At 47.7% G+C, this 18,343-nt stretch overlaps 1 protein-coding gene across 1 annotated transcript; it reads left to right on the forward strand.

The window, feature by feature from the left end:
* Nucleotides 1–1,065: 1,065 nt before the first annotated feature.
* On the forward strand, nucleotides 1,066–16,412 carry LOC311533010 (agmatinase, mitochondrial-like). The gene is made up of 7 exons (XM_084652041.1): nucleotides 1,066–1,673; nucleotides 3,333–3,535; nucleotides 4,168–4,216; nucleotides 8,040–8,235; nucleotides 8,903–9,082; nucleotides 11,189–11,273; nucleotides 14,623–16,412. The coding sequence occupies exons 1-7, from the start codon at nucleotides 1,261–1,263 to the stop codon at nucleotides 14,694–14,696; spliced, it is 1,200 nt and encodes a 399-aa protein (XP_084508167.1). The 5' UTR covers nucleotides 1,066–1,260; the 3' UTR covers nucleotides 14,697–16,412.
* The last annotated feature ends 1,931 nt before the right edge of the window (nucleotides 16,413–18,343 follow it).

Consider the following 18,343-nt stretch of genomic DNA (forward strand, 5'->3'; position numbering starts at 1 on the left):
ATCAGAATGTATTTAACCACTGGAAGCTTTTGGTCACAGCTGGATTTTGGCAGAGAGTTTGCCATTTTCTGATATACACTGACAGTGTTCACAGCTGCACTGTTACAAGGAGTTGCCATTTCTTGGGCTTCCTACTACGAGGGTTCATATCACTTGGGTATTAATCGAAAATGTGATAAAACTCTAGGATTGTATTACTTCCAACCCAAAGTCTTTTATGATGACTAAGGCCTACGCTTCCCTGGGGACTTACCCTGAGTCCAGTCATCAGTGGCTGGTTGCCGGTATAGTTACCGGTGCATCTCCCCTAGAAAAGGAAAGCTGCCATTTGTACTGATACAGCTGACTTTGCTCTAAGTGCTACAGCCGCATACTGGGACTCTGTGTGTACATGCTTGGGGTTTGCACTAGGCCAGCTGGGCATCTGGAGCTGGAACTGGGGCAAATCCGCATAACTCCCTTGGAGAATTGTCTGTGGAGACCTAATAGGCAAGGCTCATGCTGAAATCACATGGTCCTCAAGAAAGTGGAAAGTCAGAGGGTGAGATGTGAAGAAAAAGTTCTTCTCTTTTCCCTAAACCTTTGCTACGACACCTGACCCCTTTAAACAGCTGCTGCATTCCCCGTCACTGTGTATTGCAGCAGGGCAGTGAAGACAACTTGAAATTCTAGTGGTAAATTTTGCAAAGGATCCCTTCGACTAACAGGCAAAGGTAGCTCAGGCAGTTCTGCAGTGCGGCCTGTGGCTTCCTTTTCCTTTAATCATATGGAGGTGCGGCCCGCAGGGACTACAGGCTGCTTGATTTAAATGAACATGTTGCAAGCTGGAACCTGGCCACATCAGATCACGGCAATAATGCTCCATGCGGCACAAATTCAAATTGCTCCGGCCATTTGGCTGAGTAGACTCTGGGGTCCCTGACACAGCATCTGACAATCCCAGAGGAGGAAAAGACTCCATTTCCCAGAATGCAAGGTGGGAGGAAACGGAGGAGGGGGGCAGGGGGAGTGGGAATGGATTATGGGGAAAGGGTAGGAGTTTAAAGCTGCTGTATCTCTGCTATTGGCCTGGAGGAACAGAGGGAGATGTGGATCTCGGTGTTGCACTTTGAACCTGCCAGGGGGAAGGGAATGAGGGGGGTGGCATGAGTGCTGTCTGTCTCTGCTACCCAGCCACTCTCTGCTTTGAACCTGAAGGGCCAGCTCTGGGCATCTGGGTGTCTGCTGTGCTGGGGGAGGAGGGCTAAGCAGGGGGTGCAGATGGAGGCCCTCTTTCTGCGAGGCAGCCAGCTGCTCTGGAGAACGCTCTGCAAGGAGCGACTCTGCCTTCGGAAGTTCTCGACAACTTTCCTGGCAGCCAAGCTCCAGCCGCCTTTGCTGAGCAGCCCCAGAGCTAACCCGTGTGTGTGGGCCACAGCTCACCCCACTGCAGCTGGCTCCCTGCCTGGCTTCCATCGTGGGGGCTTGGAGCACCTGCTCGCTGGGCATGGTGCCCCTCGCCGCTTTCTCGCTGGTTCTAGCTTCAATATGCCTCCCAGTGCTCAATTCGTAGCTAGGCCCGTGGGGGTCTGCTCCATGATGAAGCTGCCCGTTCAGACTTCACCAGAGGGACTAGATGCTGCTTTTGTTGGGGTGCCCCTTGACACGGGAACCTCCAACCGTCCTGGTGCAAGGTAAGGGGCAGCTATTAGGCTAAGAGCTGAGGAGGGGGAAGCCACAACCCATGAGATAGGGGCTATTCAAGAAAAATCCCAGGGGAGTCAGTGCTGATGAAAGATTGGGACCGACTGCCTGGTAGCATGCAGGCCTCTTGTTATTCCAGGGAACAGATATGGCAGAATGCAAGGTTTCCCGTACTGCCCTGCCAGTCTGCCTCGGGCGCGTCCTGCAGGGACCAAGAAAAAGCGGGAGAGGGTGATTTGCTCTTGGTACCTATTCAGTCCTGTTCGGGCTGCTAATGAAGGTGCCAGTTGTCAGAGTGGTTCTGTAATGTGACAGTCAGGGTCCAGACACCCCAGAACAAGGGTCTGAACCCCAAAGAATTTGCAGTTGAATCAACCGACTGAATATAATATTATTGTACTTTAAAAGGACATTGAGTCAAGTCTTTTATGAAAACTGGTGACATGCTGGTCGTGAATATCAGCGTGATGTATGTATGGGTGGTGCATAGAGTTATGTATGGGTGCTGAAAATATGTTCCTATAATATGTTGTGGAGAGAGTTGATAAACCATCTTGCCTGAGACAAAGGAATGGGGATTTACCTGTCTAGGTCAGAGGTGGGCAAACTTTTTGGGCCGAGGGCCACATCTGGACGGGGAAATTGCATGTAGGGCCATGAATGTAGGGCTGGGGCAGGGGGTTGGGGTGTGGGAGGGAGTGCAGGGTGTGGGAGGGGGTGCGGTGTGCAGGAGGGGCTCAGGGCAGGGGGTTGAGGTGCGGCAGGGGGCTCAGGGGGCTGGCGTGCAGAAGGGGTGTGGGGTGTGGCAGGAGGCTCAGGGCAGGGGGTTGGGGTGCAGGAGGGGTGCGGCAGGGGGGATTGAGGAAGGGGGGGTTGGGGTGCAGGAGGGGTGCGGGCTCCAGCCTGGCACCACTTACCTTGAGCTGCTCCGGGTGGCAGCAGGGCTATGGCAGGCTCCCTGCCTGCCCTAGCGAGATGCCGCTCCCGGAAGCAGCCGGCAGCACGTCCCTCGGCCCTGGGGAATGGGGGGGCAAAGGGCTTCGCGTGCTGCCCTCGTCTGTGGGTACCTCCCCTGAAGCTCCCGTTGGCCACGGTTCTCTGTTCCTTGCCGATGGGAGCTGTGGGGGGCTTTCCGGTTGTGAGCATGGCCTAAGCACTTCAGCAGATGGATCATGTGTGGCTCCAGTCAGAGACTTTCTTGTAAATCTGGTGTGACTGGCAAAGAGTTTCAAAAGCACCTGACAATTTAGACACTTTAAAGGGAGCGGAGGTTGAAAAGGTGGGTGTTCAGCATATCTGAAAAGCAAGCCCCTGAAAATCTTTTCAGGTTGGCCACCCAGAATCAGAGTCACATGTGAAAATCTTTGCATGCACTCTCGATTTGCAGTAAGCTCTCTGCCTGGATCTACAGATGACCTGTCTGTTGAAACCATTCGGCCATACTCATTATGCATCTGACGTAGACTATCACAACCACAATATAGTCCCACTTGAAACATTTGCCGCAATGGTCTTTCCAGCCTTCAACTCCTAAGTGTCTAGGAGGAGTGTGTGCCCAACCAGCCATGTGTTCAGAATCCCCGGGTTCTATACAAGTTTCGTCCTCGAACCATCCCAGATAATGAAGTGTGGGATTCTTTCCCTTCCAGGTTCGGCCCTCGCCATATTCGAGCGGAGTCGGGCATGGTGAGAATGTATAACCCCAGCACTGGGGCAGCACCTTTCCATTCCCTCATGGTTGCTGACATTGGTGATGTGAATGTGAACCTCTACAACCTGCAGGACAGCTGCAGGCAAATCCGAGAAGCCTATCAGAAGATTGTGGCAGCTGGCTGCATTCCCCTCACGATGGGTAAGGAACCCAGGGCTGGGCCCAATCTCATGCTTTGCTGTTAAAACACCAGAAAGTGGGCACCCGGAAGAATAGCAGGATCCATTAAAGCCACCTCCCCCTTCTGCCCCATACACTGCAATGGATACAGACTAATTTATTAACAGGGTCTTGAGAGTGCAACAGAGCTCCTCTCTCCTCCCTGCTGAGATAATTCAGTCTCCTGCAGCTGCTCCCAGACCTTTGCTGCTGCTGGTTCAGCTCTGGGGCTGGGGCTGGGGGAGAGGCACCTCTCCCCCAGCCTGCTGCGGCGAGAGAGGGCTGTATATCCGGGATCTGCATTCAGAAGCTGGCCTTGAGTCCCAGCTGCAGCAAGAGAGTGACAGCCAGCTGGATTTTTGAGAGCTTTTAAAAAGAGAAGCTGCCCCTTTTTATACTATCTGCCACCAATTAAAGCTGCAGGGAAGGTAGTTAGATGAATAAAGGCTGTTGCTTCGAAAGGATGAGCTCTCTCTTTGTGAAGTGCGGATGTGTTCCCCTATGAGAGGAGTGGTGCAATATGAATGTAGCTTGCTATGACTGGAAAATATATCTGGTCAGTGCTGGCCTGTTCTTATTACATAGCATGTTCTCTGTTCCCTGTCCCGTTGCAGGTGGTGATCACACAATAACATACCCGATCCTGCAGGCAGTGGCAGAAAAGTAAGTTTAAAGTCTTTTCTCAAGACTAAACATGCCCAATTTTTGGTCACTTTTCCTCATAGGTCAGGCTTCCTAACCCTTTTATCATTTTGGTCGCTCTCCTCTGGACTCTCTCCAATTCGTCCATATCTTTCTTAAAGTGTGGTGCCCAGACCTGGACACAATACCCCAGCAGAGGCCTCATTATTGCTGTGTGTAGTGGGGCAATTTACCTCCCTTGTCTTACCTACAACACTCCCGTTTATACACCCCAGAATGTTGTTAGCCTTTTTCGCCACAGCATCACATTGTTGGCTTATAATCAACTTATGATCTACTATAACCCCCACACCCTTTTCAGCAGTCTGACCACCTGGCCAGTTATTCTTCATTTTGTAGTTGTGCGTTTGATTTTTCCTTCCTCGTGTACTGCTTTGCACTTGTCCTTATTTAATTTCATCTTGTTGATTTCATACCAATTCTCCAATTTGTCAAAATTGTTTGGAATTCTCATACCGTCCTCCAAAGTGCTAGCGACCCCCTCACGGCTTGGTGTCATCTGCAGTGTTTAGAACATCCTCTCCATTCCGTTAGCCAAGTCATTGATGAAAATGTTGAATAGCACTGAACTCAGGCTAGACCCCTACGGGACCCCACCAGATGTGGCCTCCCAATTTGACAGCATACCTTTGATAAATACTCTGAGTACGGTCTTCAACCAGTTTTGCACCCACCTTAAAGTAATTTCATCTAGACTACATTTTGCTAGTTTGCTTATGAGACTGTTATGTGGGACTGTGTCCAAAGCCATACTGTATAGCCATACAATCTAGACACATCATGTCTACAGCTTCCCCCCCGTCAACTAGATCAGTAACCCTGTCGAAAAAGAAATTTGGTGGGGTTGGCATGATTTCTTCTTGATGAATCCCTTGTGGCTATTCTTTATAACCCTAGTATCCTGTAGGTGCTTACAAATTGATTACTTAATAATATATTCCAGATTCTTTCATCTATTGAAGTTAGGCTGACTGGTCTATAATTCCCCGGGTCCTCTTTGTTCCCCTTTTTAAAGATCATCACAATGTTTGCTTTTCTCCAGACCTCTGGGACCTTACTTGCCCTCCCTGAGTTCTCAGACATAATCATGAACTGTTCTGAGATTTCCCCAGCTAGTTCCTTAAGTACCCTAAAATGAATTTCATCAGGCTCTGCTGACTTGAATACATCTAATTTAAAGAAATATTCTTTAACTTGTTCTTTTTCTATTTTGGCTTGCATTCCTTCCTTCTTGTTCTTAACATTACTTGTGTTAAGTATTGGGTCACAATACTTTTTAGTGAAGACTGTAGTATTATCTAGTATTATGTAGTATTAAGACTGTTATCTTTTTAGTGAAGACTGTAGTATTCAGACATTACACAGCTCAGCCTTCTTAATGTCGTCAGTTATTAGCTTCCCTCTCTGCTAAATGGAGGACCTACACTTTCCTTTGTGTCTCTAATCCTACTCATGTATTCATAGAACCTCTTCTTATTGCCTTTTATGTCGCTTGGTAGGTGTAACTCATTTTGTGCCCGTCTTTCTGATTTTGTCCCTACGTGCTTGTGCTATTCTTTTATACTCATCATCAGCAATTTGTCCATGTTTCCACGTTTTTGTAGGCTTCCTTTTTAATTTTCAGGTCATTAAAGAACTGCTGATGGAGCCGTCTTAGCTTCCTACTGTTCTTCTTATCTTTCCAATGGCTCCTCAGACACTTGGGGTTCCAGGGTTCGTGTAATCAGACAGGGTTGGAGAGTCATGTGAGGGATAAAGTCGGGCTGCAGCAGTATCCGTCAGTCAATAGCTAGATGCTGGCAATCTTCCTCTTTGCTCCTCTCACTTACCCAGAGCTTGTTTGTGCTGATCCCAGCTGGCATCTTGTGTCTGCACTCTGTCTCTGGCTATCTTTGTCCTAGAGTTAATTGGTGCGCTCATGTGCTTATTGCCTTCCTGAACCTGCTGAATAGAAAGATGCCTTCTCAGAGGTCTGAAGCCATAGGAATCTAGGGTGGGAAGAAGACCTTGACAAATCAATTGTATGATCTGTTTGGCATCTAGATCTCTATCATTGTGAAGAATCCAAGATTTTATGCTGAAAGATTGAACAAGGTCAGAACTACTTGTTGTTAGAGAGCTTATTCCTTCACTCTCCCACTTCCCTGGTCCTTCTCGCATGAACAGAGAGCAACAATACCCGAAGTCCGAAGGTGCAAACAATTCAATGTTTATTGGGGTGAACTTCCAGCAAGCTTAAATACAAGTTCCTTTTTCCTTATTTTCGAATCCCAACTTACTTCCTGTTTGCCCCTAATTTATACAGTAATATTCTTAGCTATACCTTAACCAATCATTCTACTGAAATTTAACTAACCAATCCTAACATATTGTAACATGATTAGCTAACCAATTATATCCCACCACCTTAATTAGTTTACACCCAGCAAAATTAATTATAAAGCAGACAGAAACAATCACAGAACCAGACAGAGACCATGCCAATAAACAATAGCAAAGTGGGAACTATAATGACAAAACAATACAGAAGTGAGGATTTCACATCCCAGCTATTGATAAGTGAGTTCTTGCCAGACAGGATGCTATCAACCTAAGTTTCCTTTTACATTTTCTAGGCACTTCCCTTTCTCTGGAGGTGATAGGAATACAATCCTGTCCTGATAATGCCTGACAGCCCAATAGCACCTTATTTCAATGTGACTAGTTTGGAATGTGAGGATGTGACTGTTCGCTTCCTAGCTTATGGCTGCTTCTGCTGCTTAGCCAAAGGCCTTAGCCTAAGAACAGGGCCTCAAACTGTCACAGTAAGAGAAGGCCCTTACACCAGCAGACAGTGATTTTGATTCTTTCTTTTATACCTCTAGAACTAGCCAAGTGATAAGAATATCCCTAAATTCTTAAAGTACAGGCCTTTGCAGACAGGCCTGAATATCTATATCCTAACACTTGTGACAAAGTTCCTCCTCTGCCTTGGTGGGGCCTGCGCTTTTTGGCAGATTTGCTCCCCTCAGAGGTTCATGGCAGCCCTCAGTTTGGCCACTTCTGCTAGAGGCGCTAACCTCATCGCCAGCCAGCGTGGGGGAAACTTCTCCACCATCTCTGTTGTCCCACCTAGGGGGTCAGGGACAGGCCAGATCCCTTTCCAAATTAGACCTTCCCTTCTGGTGTTGCTCACAGCCCAGGTCAACTCCTCCTGTGTCCGATCGGGAGTTGGGGGGAACCCGGGCCCACCCTCTACTCCAGGTTCCAGCCCAGGGCCCTGTGGATAGCAGCTGTCTAAGTCTCCTGTATCCGCTGTGTGACAGCTACAACCCCCTGAGCTACTTCCCCATGGCCTCCCCCCAGCACCTTCTTTATCCTCACTGCAGGATCTTCCTTCTGAAGCCTGATCATGCTTGTACTCCTCAGTCCTCCAGCAGCATGCCTTCTCGCTCCTTGTATGCCCCCCTCCAAACAGATGGGAGGTCCTTGTTAAAAACCAGGTGTCCTGATTAATCTGCCTGCCATAATTGATTCTAGTAAGTTCTTAATTGGCTCCAGGTGTCTTAATTGGTTCTAGCAGGTTCCTGATTGCTCTAGGGCAGCCCCTGCTCTGGTTACTCAGGGAACCGAAAACTAGTCATCCTGTGGCCAGTATATTTGCCTTCGACCGGACTCCTGTACCCCACTGGTCTCGGTCTGTCACATACTGTAAGCACCTGTGTTAACCAAAGCATCCACCCAAATGCAGGGGAGCATGGGGCTGGAGCTAAGGCCATGTTTGTGCCTGCCCTGTCCCCATTAGGCATGGTCCCGTGGGACTGGTGCACGTGGATGCTCACACTGACACTGGAGACACAGCGCTGGGGGAGAAGATCCTCCATGGGACGCCATTCCGACGCTGCGTGGACGAGGGGCTCCTGGACTGCAAACGCGTGGTTCAGATCGGAATCAGAGGCTCCTCCTACACCCCCGATCCCTACAAATACTGCTGGGACCAGGTAGCGTATACCGCTGCCAAAACCTTCTCTACTCTCCGCCGGGCCCAGCCTGTGCAGTCAGGGCCAAAATGGCCATTGATTTCAGTGCTGGGAATAACAATATGCCCCTCTTCTTCCTGAGACGGCTGCTGAGAGGCTTGCTGAGTGTGTGTGATGTGAGATCCTCAGACAAAAGGTGCAAGATGATATTGTTCATTAACTGATGCCGTGGCATGGAACACTTCTCCCACTCCAGTCCCTGCAACTAAGACACTTAGAGCAGGACAAAAGCCACCCGCTGCCATTCTTTTCATTTATTGTCCCTCTCTCCTCCTTTTGCACCAGATGGCAAGGGAATGGCACCCCCCCTCCCTCATTGCTCTCCTGTCTGTGCTGTTTCCAGCAGCATATGCCCTGAACAGCTTCACCTGTGGGAAAAGCGCTACTTGCCAGGGCAGGTGGAGACCATAGTCTGTCCTACGTGGGGGCAGAATGGAAGAGAGAGCAAATGCGAGACCACAGAATGGCTGGAAGCACCAGTTGTGATCCGCAGAAGACACTTGCTTTGGCCAGTTAGAGCTGTTTGCATAAACGTTACACTGGACCACTGCTCTCTCCACCCGTTTCCTTTCCCCAGCAGCGTGTTTCAAGCAGGTGAAGCCAACCTTTCTTCTCCTTCCTCCACCAGGGTTTCCGTGTCGTCCTGGCTGAAGACTGCTGGCTGAAGTCATTGGTACCACTGATGGGGGAGGTGAGAAAGCAGATGGGAGCCAAGCCCATTTACATCAGCTTTGATATTGATGGATTGGACCCTGCATATGCCCCTGGCACAGGGACACCTGAAATTGCTGGTCTCACACCTGCTCAGGTAAGGAGATGCTCAGACTTTATTTCTGAATGTGCAGAGTGGATGCAGGGAAAACCTGGCTCCCTTTAAAGGAAGTCCCAGGGCTTATACTGTCTGCCCCTAGAAATCATAGAATCATCGAATATCACGATTGGAAGGGACCTCAGGAGGTCCTCTAGTCCAACCCCCTGCTCAAAGCAGGACCAAGCCCCAATTTTTGCCCCAAATCCCTAAATGGCCCCCTCGGGGATTGAACTCACAACCCTGAGTTTAGCAGGCCAATGCTCAAACCACTGAGCTATCCCTCCCCCCTAAGCCAGACACACTTTCTCCTTTCCCAGACACACAGCTTGGGATCTCATTCCCCTTGTCCCAGCACACAGGTCAGTTCACAGACAACTGCCTGGAGATCAGAGTAGCTCCCTCCATAGGCAAGTCAATACCCCTGACAGACACAGGCACGTTTCCTTCACTGTCACACTTCTCCACCCAGCTAACAGGTAAGGTCCAGGGACACTCATCTTCCGTTCTCCTCGCCTTCCCACCCTGCTGCCTAGACACAGCCATCAGCTCACAAGGCTGCCTAGGCTCATCCAGACTTTCCTTACCAAGCACCTTGCCACTCCCAACAGATCCCCTGCCCTGCCTGCGTTTCCCCGCACTCAGGTGGGGTCTCAGCTCCCACTGTGCTTAGCGCTGCCCTTGCTGTCCCAGTGGGGCAGGCAGCGAGCTCGCTGCTTTCCTCACTGCATCAGAGCCAGCGTGAGCCCCCTCCGGTGTGCAAGGGGGGCAGGGAGCCCCAGGGGTCTGGTTACAGGCAGGCAGTAGCCTGAACCTAGCAGGTCCTCCCCCCTGCCAGCCAGGTCATCTGCATTTTCACTGACCATTTCCCTCTCCACCGATTGGTTCCCTGATTCAAATTCAAACCCTCGGCAGTTAGAGGAGCAGGGCCTGGATCCTGTCCCAAAGAGGCACAGTCACCCCACAACAAGGTCTTGCAGTTGGTATCCTGGAGCACCACCCGTCCTGTGTCTGCACAGGGATCTGGGCCATAGGCAGGGCGAGGGGCTTCATCCCTGGGACCCTCACACAGCCCCTCAGCATCTGAGGCTGCACCACCCAGGGCCTGACAACAGTTCTCTCTGTCCCAGGATCTCGCCACCCCAGGAATGTCTCCCCATTGACCACACCTTCTGCTCCCACTGGAGGTCCGAGGGGCCTGGCCCCAGGAGACTCCACACAGACAGATAGGTTGGGCTCAGGAGTGGGAGCCTGTCCACCTCCCCACCCATCTGGCTGACGGAGTCTATGGCCTTGGGACCCAGCAAGGGAGCTAGACACCGGGGCTTTTCCACAGGGTCCCCCTGGTTCAAATCTCCAGCCTGCTCAAAGGCAGTGAGGTGGGCATCCACATCTCCCCCCCCCCCTCGCCCCTTAACCAGGGGCAGCAATTTAGTCTCGAGGTTCCCTGCGGAACTGGCACCCCGGGGTCTATCCCCACTCACCCCTGGGAGGTCCCCTAGGCCTCTCCGCTCCCCCACCGCCAGTTCATGCTGCTGCTGCTTCTGCAGCTCTTTCTTGGACTCTTGCTGTCTCTCACAGTCCTCTTGCTCTCTCGGACTCAGCTCCAATCCCGTCCGTCTCCGATCCCCCGATGGGGAACCCGATCGTGAAGACCCTCGTCTGGTCGGGGACAGGAGTCTTGGGGATGAATCTAAGGGTCAAGGAACTAAATGGGATTTAGAAGTCTTTAAACAAGAAACTTGGCAGAGCGGGAACTGAAATCATTGAGAACTCCTATTGTGTCCTGCCTATAATCTAGAGAGAGATTGGAAGTTACCCTTCTAGTATAGGAAAAGCCACTGCTAAGGGAGATTGAGCTGATATACAGTTTGATGGTGTCTCAGTATTTATACATCTAAGCCTCTGCTTTCCGCTCACTCCGGATCAATATGTAACAAACAAAGAGCACTAGGTTACAGCAGTGATCTCGGACTGTATCTTCTCAGATTTCATGTCAGCTGTGTTTAAAAACGAAAACACCCCCTCGGCTATTTAAATATATAGAGTGTTTTCAAAGTTAACAATTTGGGTACCTAGTAACTAGCCCTTTCTTACCTTCCCTAGGCTTTGGAGATCATTCGTGGGTGCCAAGGACTGAATATAGTGGGATGTGACCTTGTTGAAGTTGCACCAATCTATGATGCTTCTGGTGAGTCACAGGAAATATTTGGGACAATAAAGCAAACTTAGAGAACTGCTGCATACCATGTTTGTCAGTAGTAGATTGGGTCCTGTTTAGCTGTGGGCACTGGACGCTGTCTAGAGTTCAAAACAAAAAGACAGATATTTGGTCCTGGACAGTTTGAGCATCCCTAGAGAACATAGTGATGGCTGTTGGAAATACTTATAGTCAGGTTTCAGAGTAACAGCCGTGTTAGTCTGTATTCGCAAAAAGAAAAGGAGCACTTGTGGCACCTTAGAGACTAACCAATTTATTTGAGCATAAGCTTTCGTGAGCTACAAAAAAGCTTATGCTCAAATAAATTGGTTAGTCTCTAAGGTGCCAAAAGTACTCCTTTTCTTTTTACTTATAGTCAGCTATTCCTACTCTGTGTATTACCGACAATTCAAACAGCATGTTGCATGAGAATATTTAAGAAAATGCAGAGTAGTCTTTAGAAATCTAGCAACAGCGATTTCAGGGTATGCTAGAGTGTGTGACCACCAGGATGTCGGGGACAAATAGTGCTGTGTAAACAGGAGAGGCCACAGCTCTTGTATAACCAAGATATGGATTCCTCAGCGTTAGTCAAAACTCAGCTCAGTACTCTAAACAGCTGGAAGGTAAGAATCACTTGTGAATGAACTGCTGTGTTTGTGTAAATCTGTACTTCCATTCTGCAGTTCTGTAGCCCCTTCAGTGCAAGCACCTCAACCACTAATGATCTGATCCACTTGGTCCCCTTGTCGCTCCCTTTTCAGATGGAGGAAACTGAGCTACAGGGAGGTGACAGGACCTGTCACAGCTCACTCACCAAACTTGCTGGTGGAGGCAGTAAATAAAAGCCAGTTTTCTGGACTCAAAGTCCAGTGCTTTAACCACTAAGCAATCCTTCCTCTGTACTGCTGTGGCAGCCAGGTAAATGCAAAGAGACATCGGTCCTGCCCTTGGTGACAGAGGCGACTCCATGCTTCAACAGCAATAAAGAAAAAACAATATTTAAAACTAATTTAATTTAGAAAAACCAATATTTGAACCTGTTATGTTCAGAAACTGTGGTAGGCAAAGCGCACCCTGTAATAAGATGATGGCTGTATTAGGTTCATGTCCTGCCAAAGGCACACTTTTTAGCAGAACACTCTGCTCATGGAATTGACTTTGTCATATGTATATACACGCAGCCGGGCTCATGCAGGGAGAGAAGTGCTTGCTTTAAGAAACACCAAAAAAAAAAACCAAAACCCCAAACACTGTATCTGGTTCCTGGAGATCTGTAGAGACCATATAACAACACTGGACGGTCCTGTCCTGGGGCCACTCTGCCTTTGGATTGATTTCAGTGTGAGTTATACACATAAAGGGACAGACCTGGGCTTTGGCCACACCGGCACTTCACAGTGCTGCAACTTTCTCGCTCAGGGAGGTGAAAAAACATCCCCCTGAGCGCAGCAAGTTACAGCGCCATAAAGCTAATCCCCTTGTGGAGGTGGAGTACCAGGAGAGCTCTCTCCCAGCACGGGCGCGTGACCACACTCGCTCCCGCGGCAGCGCTTTGAAGTTTCGAGTGTGGCCCTGCCCCTGGAGTCTTAGGTTGCATTTATGCTGGCAAAAGTCAGCTGGTCACGATGGGTGTAGCTCCCACAGTGTAGCAATGGTTGTGATGCACTCTCTGTATAGAGTGTGAAGATAGTGTAACTGGAATATGCTTCATGCAGAAGGTCTCTTGTAAGGTTTCATTACAAAGCTTATAATCCACTGAGTGTGGTCATCCTAGTTGTATAAATGTATCACTCTTGTATCAGAAACTAGAAATATGAAATATAACTCTGAGGGCCTATTGTAGTTATGCAAATGGGCCATGAATGGTGGCTTGGAATCTTGATGGCTCCCATGGACCAGGACAATTGACTGTGGATGGCTCTGTTTGCAGGCAGGCCTTCCTGTGAGTCAGGCTGGGAGGAAAGGCGGCTTGGGGTCTCACAGGACATGTGACTATGTCACCTGAACTGGAATCCATCTTTAACCTGGTGTTTTTCCACTGAGAAGGAGGGGTGGGAACCCAGAGGGACAAAGGATTCCCGCCTGATGCAAAAGATATATAAGTGGGTGGAACAGAACAAGGGCCGCAGCCATCGTGAGGAATCTCCTAGCTACCACCTGAGCTGGAACAAGGGCTGTAGCCGGGGAAAGGATTGTGCCCAGACTAGGAAGGTGTCCAGCTCCAGTCTGTGAAAGAATCTTATTGAAGCATCTGTAAGGGTGAGATTTTATCTGTATTCAGTTTTTAGTACTATACTAGATGTAGACTGGTGTGTTTTATTTTATTTTGCTTGGTAATTCACTTTGTTCTGTCTGTTACACTTTTTACTTATTAATTAACCCAGAGTATGTATTAATACTTGGGGGGGAGGGGGAGGCAAACAGCTGTGCATCTCTCTATCAGTGCTATAGAGAGCAAACAATTTATGAGTTTTACTCTGTATAAAGCTTATAGAGGGTAAACAGATTTATATAGGGTTTGGACCCCACTGGGAGTTGGGCATTTGAGTGTTAAAGACAGGCACACTTCTGTAAGCTGCTTTCAGTTAAGCGTCCAGCTGTTAGGGGACGTGGTTCAGAGCTGGGTCTGGGTCTGCAGCCGGCTAGCGGGTCTGGCTCAAACCAGGCAGGGCACTGAAGTCCTAAGCTGTCTGGGCAGGAAAGCAGGGGCAGAAGTAGTCTTGGCACACCAGGTGGCAGCTCCCAGGGGGTTTCTGTGATCCAGCCTGTCACAATGGCGAGCGAACATATGCACAGGACCAAGTGTGTTCTCTTCCCTTGTACAATGGGAAAGACTACAGCTTTCCACCAAGGCACTCACTAGGGAAGTAGCACCAGCTGTGAATCGGGGCAGGCGCTGTAGATACAGCCTTAGTGTACTGTGCAAATGAAACTCGTGTGACTAAGAATTAAGTTACTTGTGAATTGTTTCAGCTGTTGCCTATCCGTTACTCTAATTTATTTCCTGGGGTTGGGGTAGAGATTCCATTTGAAGACAAGAAGGCAGTTTGGTAGAACTAAAGCATTCAGCATGACTACATTGGTAGTTTACCAGCACAGACAGCTTTGCACTAGTGTATGGCTTTTAAGCAGCCGGTCTCAGTCAGGCAAGTGAATTTGTGTAGGAGCACGTCATTGATTTGAATGAGCCTCTGCCAACATGGAGTCAATTACAGGCTGGGGCCTAGATATCGGAGGAAGAGTTGGAAAATAACCCCTTGTTCGTGTAGTAATGACTTTCTGACTGACCCTTTAATTGGAAGCCATTGGATAGTCATGGTTTTTTCTTTGTTTGTAGGTAACACAGCCCTCATGGGAGCAAATCTGCTGTTTGAAATGCTGTGCGCACTCCCACGAGTCAAAACGATTTAAAGCCGTGTAGGGCGGGCTCCAGCTGAGGCAAATCAAGTCACGACCGCTCTCTCTTCACCTACAAGATGAGTTTAATATTCACAGCCTTTCCACACAAGTACTTTGACATAATATGAATGAAGAAAAAAGCCTGAATGGAACAACTCAGTCAGATTTTGCTTTTAATTTCCACCTTCCCTCACCTCTGCAGTTAGAGAAGGGACGAGGGAAAGCTAAGCTTTGTGGTAGAGACTAAAAGCCATTCCTCATCAGACAAAATCATTTCATGCTCCTTGTATGCTATAAGCAGCGGCTAGAATAGATGCTGGAATTGCGGGGGGAAGGCTTAATGTTCATGTTGCTGTAGTAATATGGCTTAGCAGCATATGGGTCCAGTGATGGCAGCTGGAATTCTTTCAATATCAAAACTGGTGGCTATGATCTAAAATGTGGGGGTCTTTTGGAAGTGCCTAGTAAAGACTTTTTTCCACTAAACATAAACCTAGGAGGAGAGCAATATACAGACATAATGTAACATCCTGGCTCCCTTCCATGGGCATGGAATAGAAGAGTTCTTCTGGCTGCTTTATGCAGTGGATCCAAACTGACACTAGCTCCAAGCCCTACCTTAGGAGAGGACTTATGCCAAGGCACTGTGTTCTCCCTCGCAGTGATGGGACGTTTCTAAACCCTCTTTATGCATGATTTTCCTAGGGCCCATAGCTGTCAGCCTTCAGGAGGGCAATAGGAACATTGACTAAAATACAGGGCAGCTTTTGGAAACAGTTGTCCTTGGTTAAGCAGCCCTGTTGCCTGAGTGGAGATAACTAGCCCATTGCATTTGCTAAATCACAAGCAGTTAACAGCTATCGAACTTTTGCAATTAAGTCACGTACGCCACAACGCACTGTCAGTTTGTCTATTAAAATGCAAGGCCACCTCATCGTCTCACATTAAAATAGTTTATTTCAGTTGCGAATCTGTAATAATCTTAAAACAAAATGACATTATCAGTGCCTGTTCACAAATACAAAAACAAAAATTAAAAAAAGACATTTGCCAAATAAATTATTCCCCCCCCCAAGAGTATCAAAAGTGCAAAATATTTACCTGCTTTTCAATCCACCTCCCAGGCTGCATTATTATATTAGTTCCTGGCAAGCTTTTACTGACCACATATATGTCAGCCATCGCTGCGAAGCTGCTGTGTACCACACCCAGTTAAGGGGAAAGGGCAGGTACAGTATTTGGACTCTAGGCTACGTTTCCCTGTGTTGTAACGATGTTTCGCTTCAGTTTCTGGGAGTTTTACATTTAAAAAGCTTATATTTAGGTTTCTCGCAGAGCAGTACATTAGCACTGAAAACTTCCTCGCTCTTAGCTCAAGAAAGTACCATGCACAAACTGAGAATGGCCGAGTGCATTTCCTTCGCTATGAAGCAAAGCAAAGGGCAATATTGAGGGCAGTAGGACAAAAAATTATCCCAGCTTAATGGTCTTGCAGCATCTGGAAAAGGGTGGAGGGAAAGCAGAGACATTCAATTCCAAGCAGCAGAGAGGTCCTGTGACTGGTCTTCTGCCCCAGATGAATAATGCAACTAGCTGGATATCAGAGCAGTGCTACCCTTGCTGAACAGATGAATTCAGAACAGTTGGGGTGTGCCTGAGCCCATGAAAGCATCGCGTCTCCCTAAAAATACAAAGCACTAATAATAAATCATGTACTTTTACAAATGAGCTGGTTTGACCTCCTGCAACTTTGTTCTACGTTCACTTTTATCCGTAACTGAATGGAATCTGTAGCACCCACAGTTGGCTATTTCCTGAGGGTGTATTACTGCGAGTGGTCTCTCCACAAGACCCACATCAATAGGTGTTTATACACAGAGTAAGAGTCACCCCTCTGTAGAGAACAAACACAAGGCCTACATACCCCACTGGAGCCTCAATATAGGGTTTAAGTAATGCCTATAGCCTTTTCCTGGGTCCTTTCTTCTACATAGCACACTTGGGCCCTTAGTTTAAAGCCCTAAAGTTTGACACTGGTTTCTGACTAGCAGAAGAGATAGTAACAGCCAGCTTTTGTAAATTATCCTTCTAGGCCTAACCCACTCCTGGAGACATTGTTCTGCTGTGTTTAGCATATCAAAAATTTTCTTTTTAAATTTGGATTTTTTTCTGCAGTGTGTCCAACTCTGGGATTTACAGCACTGTGTTAAACCATGCAAGACCCAAAAGGCAGAACTGGCTACCAACACAAGAAAATAACCAGGCTATTTCATTACCCAAGGCAACTAAAGCACCGGCTTCAACAGAAACAGCATAAAGAGTGAAAAGTCAGTCTGCTGCTTCAGGTTAGTTTAGGGTCAGTCTAATGCATGGGGGTTTTCAGCATTTTATTGCTGCATCTCTCCTAAGAAGAAAAATCCTCTTCTTCCCTCTCACACCCTGTGCTTACTAATCAAAAGGGTTCACGCTGGAGTTAGGACTTTACAGATTAAACTCCATTGGTTTAAGTAACATAGGGAAGGTCGGTTGAGTCCAATATTTTAACCTGACAGTACCCTTATATATAAGAGCATTATGATTATTGTTCAAGTGCTCTTTCCTTAGTTGAAGCACAGAGGGTAGTGAGGTTTTTAAGTAAACCCCCATGCTTGTAGGAGTGCTTTACAGTAAGGTTCAGAATGCTACTCAGGAGTTAATCTCAATCTGAATGAGAGGAAAACTCATGCAGAATTTGGCCATCATGTACCATAACGTGATCCATTCACGTGGAAGCCTCAGATTCCTATCCAGGTCACTTTGGAGAAGTTTATTAAGTTTACAGCAAGCATCAGATAAAGTGACTGTGTCCACACGGATTAACAGAGAGAAAAAAGGAAGTAGCAGTGTCACAAGATTACAGTTCCCTGCTTTGAAAAGAAACCTTTCCCATTTACCTTAACGTTCAGGTAGCAGCAAGAGACCATTTCTTTGTTGACTACTTGTCACTAACAAAAAGCCAGCTCCCTGGGCAAGCCAAATGGCTGGTAGGAGAGCCCATTTGATATATTTAAGTACAGTAACTCCACAGCCTAGAACCATTCCAGTTTTACACTGAACCATAGGTTTAAAAGAAGGAAAAAAAAGGCAACCTGTATGTTCAGAAACCTTTGAGCTGAGGATAAAAACAAAGTGAGAGAAGCTGAAACTACGCATCTTGTAAACGTCTGTCTACAGCCAAACTAGTTCCATATGTAACAAATGATCCGATGACAGCATTTGTTGGGCAACATAGTTCAAAAATACAGTCATTAAAGAATTAAGTTCCTTGATACAAAGAAGTGTCGATATTGTACTAGAGATGTACCATTGTTGTTTGAAAGGCGTCCAAGTTGATTCACTAGCAGGTATTGAAGTTTTCTTTTACATGTCTACTGGCTCATAGCAGCTTATGCCTACAATCTGAGGATGTGGGTAAAGTTATGGCTCTAAGAAGACAGTCTAAAAATCGACAGAAGCAAAAAGGCATCTGAAAAACAATGTACATTTAAATGGCTCAACATCTTTACAGTATTTACTGTAACCACACTCCTAAATCACTCACCGCAGGGAAAGCTGATAAATAAAGAATGCTTGGTATGAGGCTTTTCAGAGTTTCAGAGGCTGGGGAGATTCTGTAGGGT

This window comes from Lepidochelys olivacea (assembly GCF_965140295.1).
Source record: "Lepidochelys olivacea isolate rLepOli2 genome assembly, chromosome: 18".
In the NCBI taxonomy this organism is placed as follows: Eukaryota; Metazoa; Chordata; order Testudines; family Cheloniidae; genus Lepidochelys; species Lepidochelys olivacea.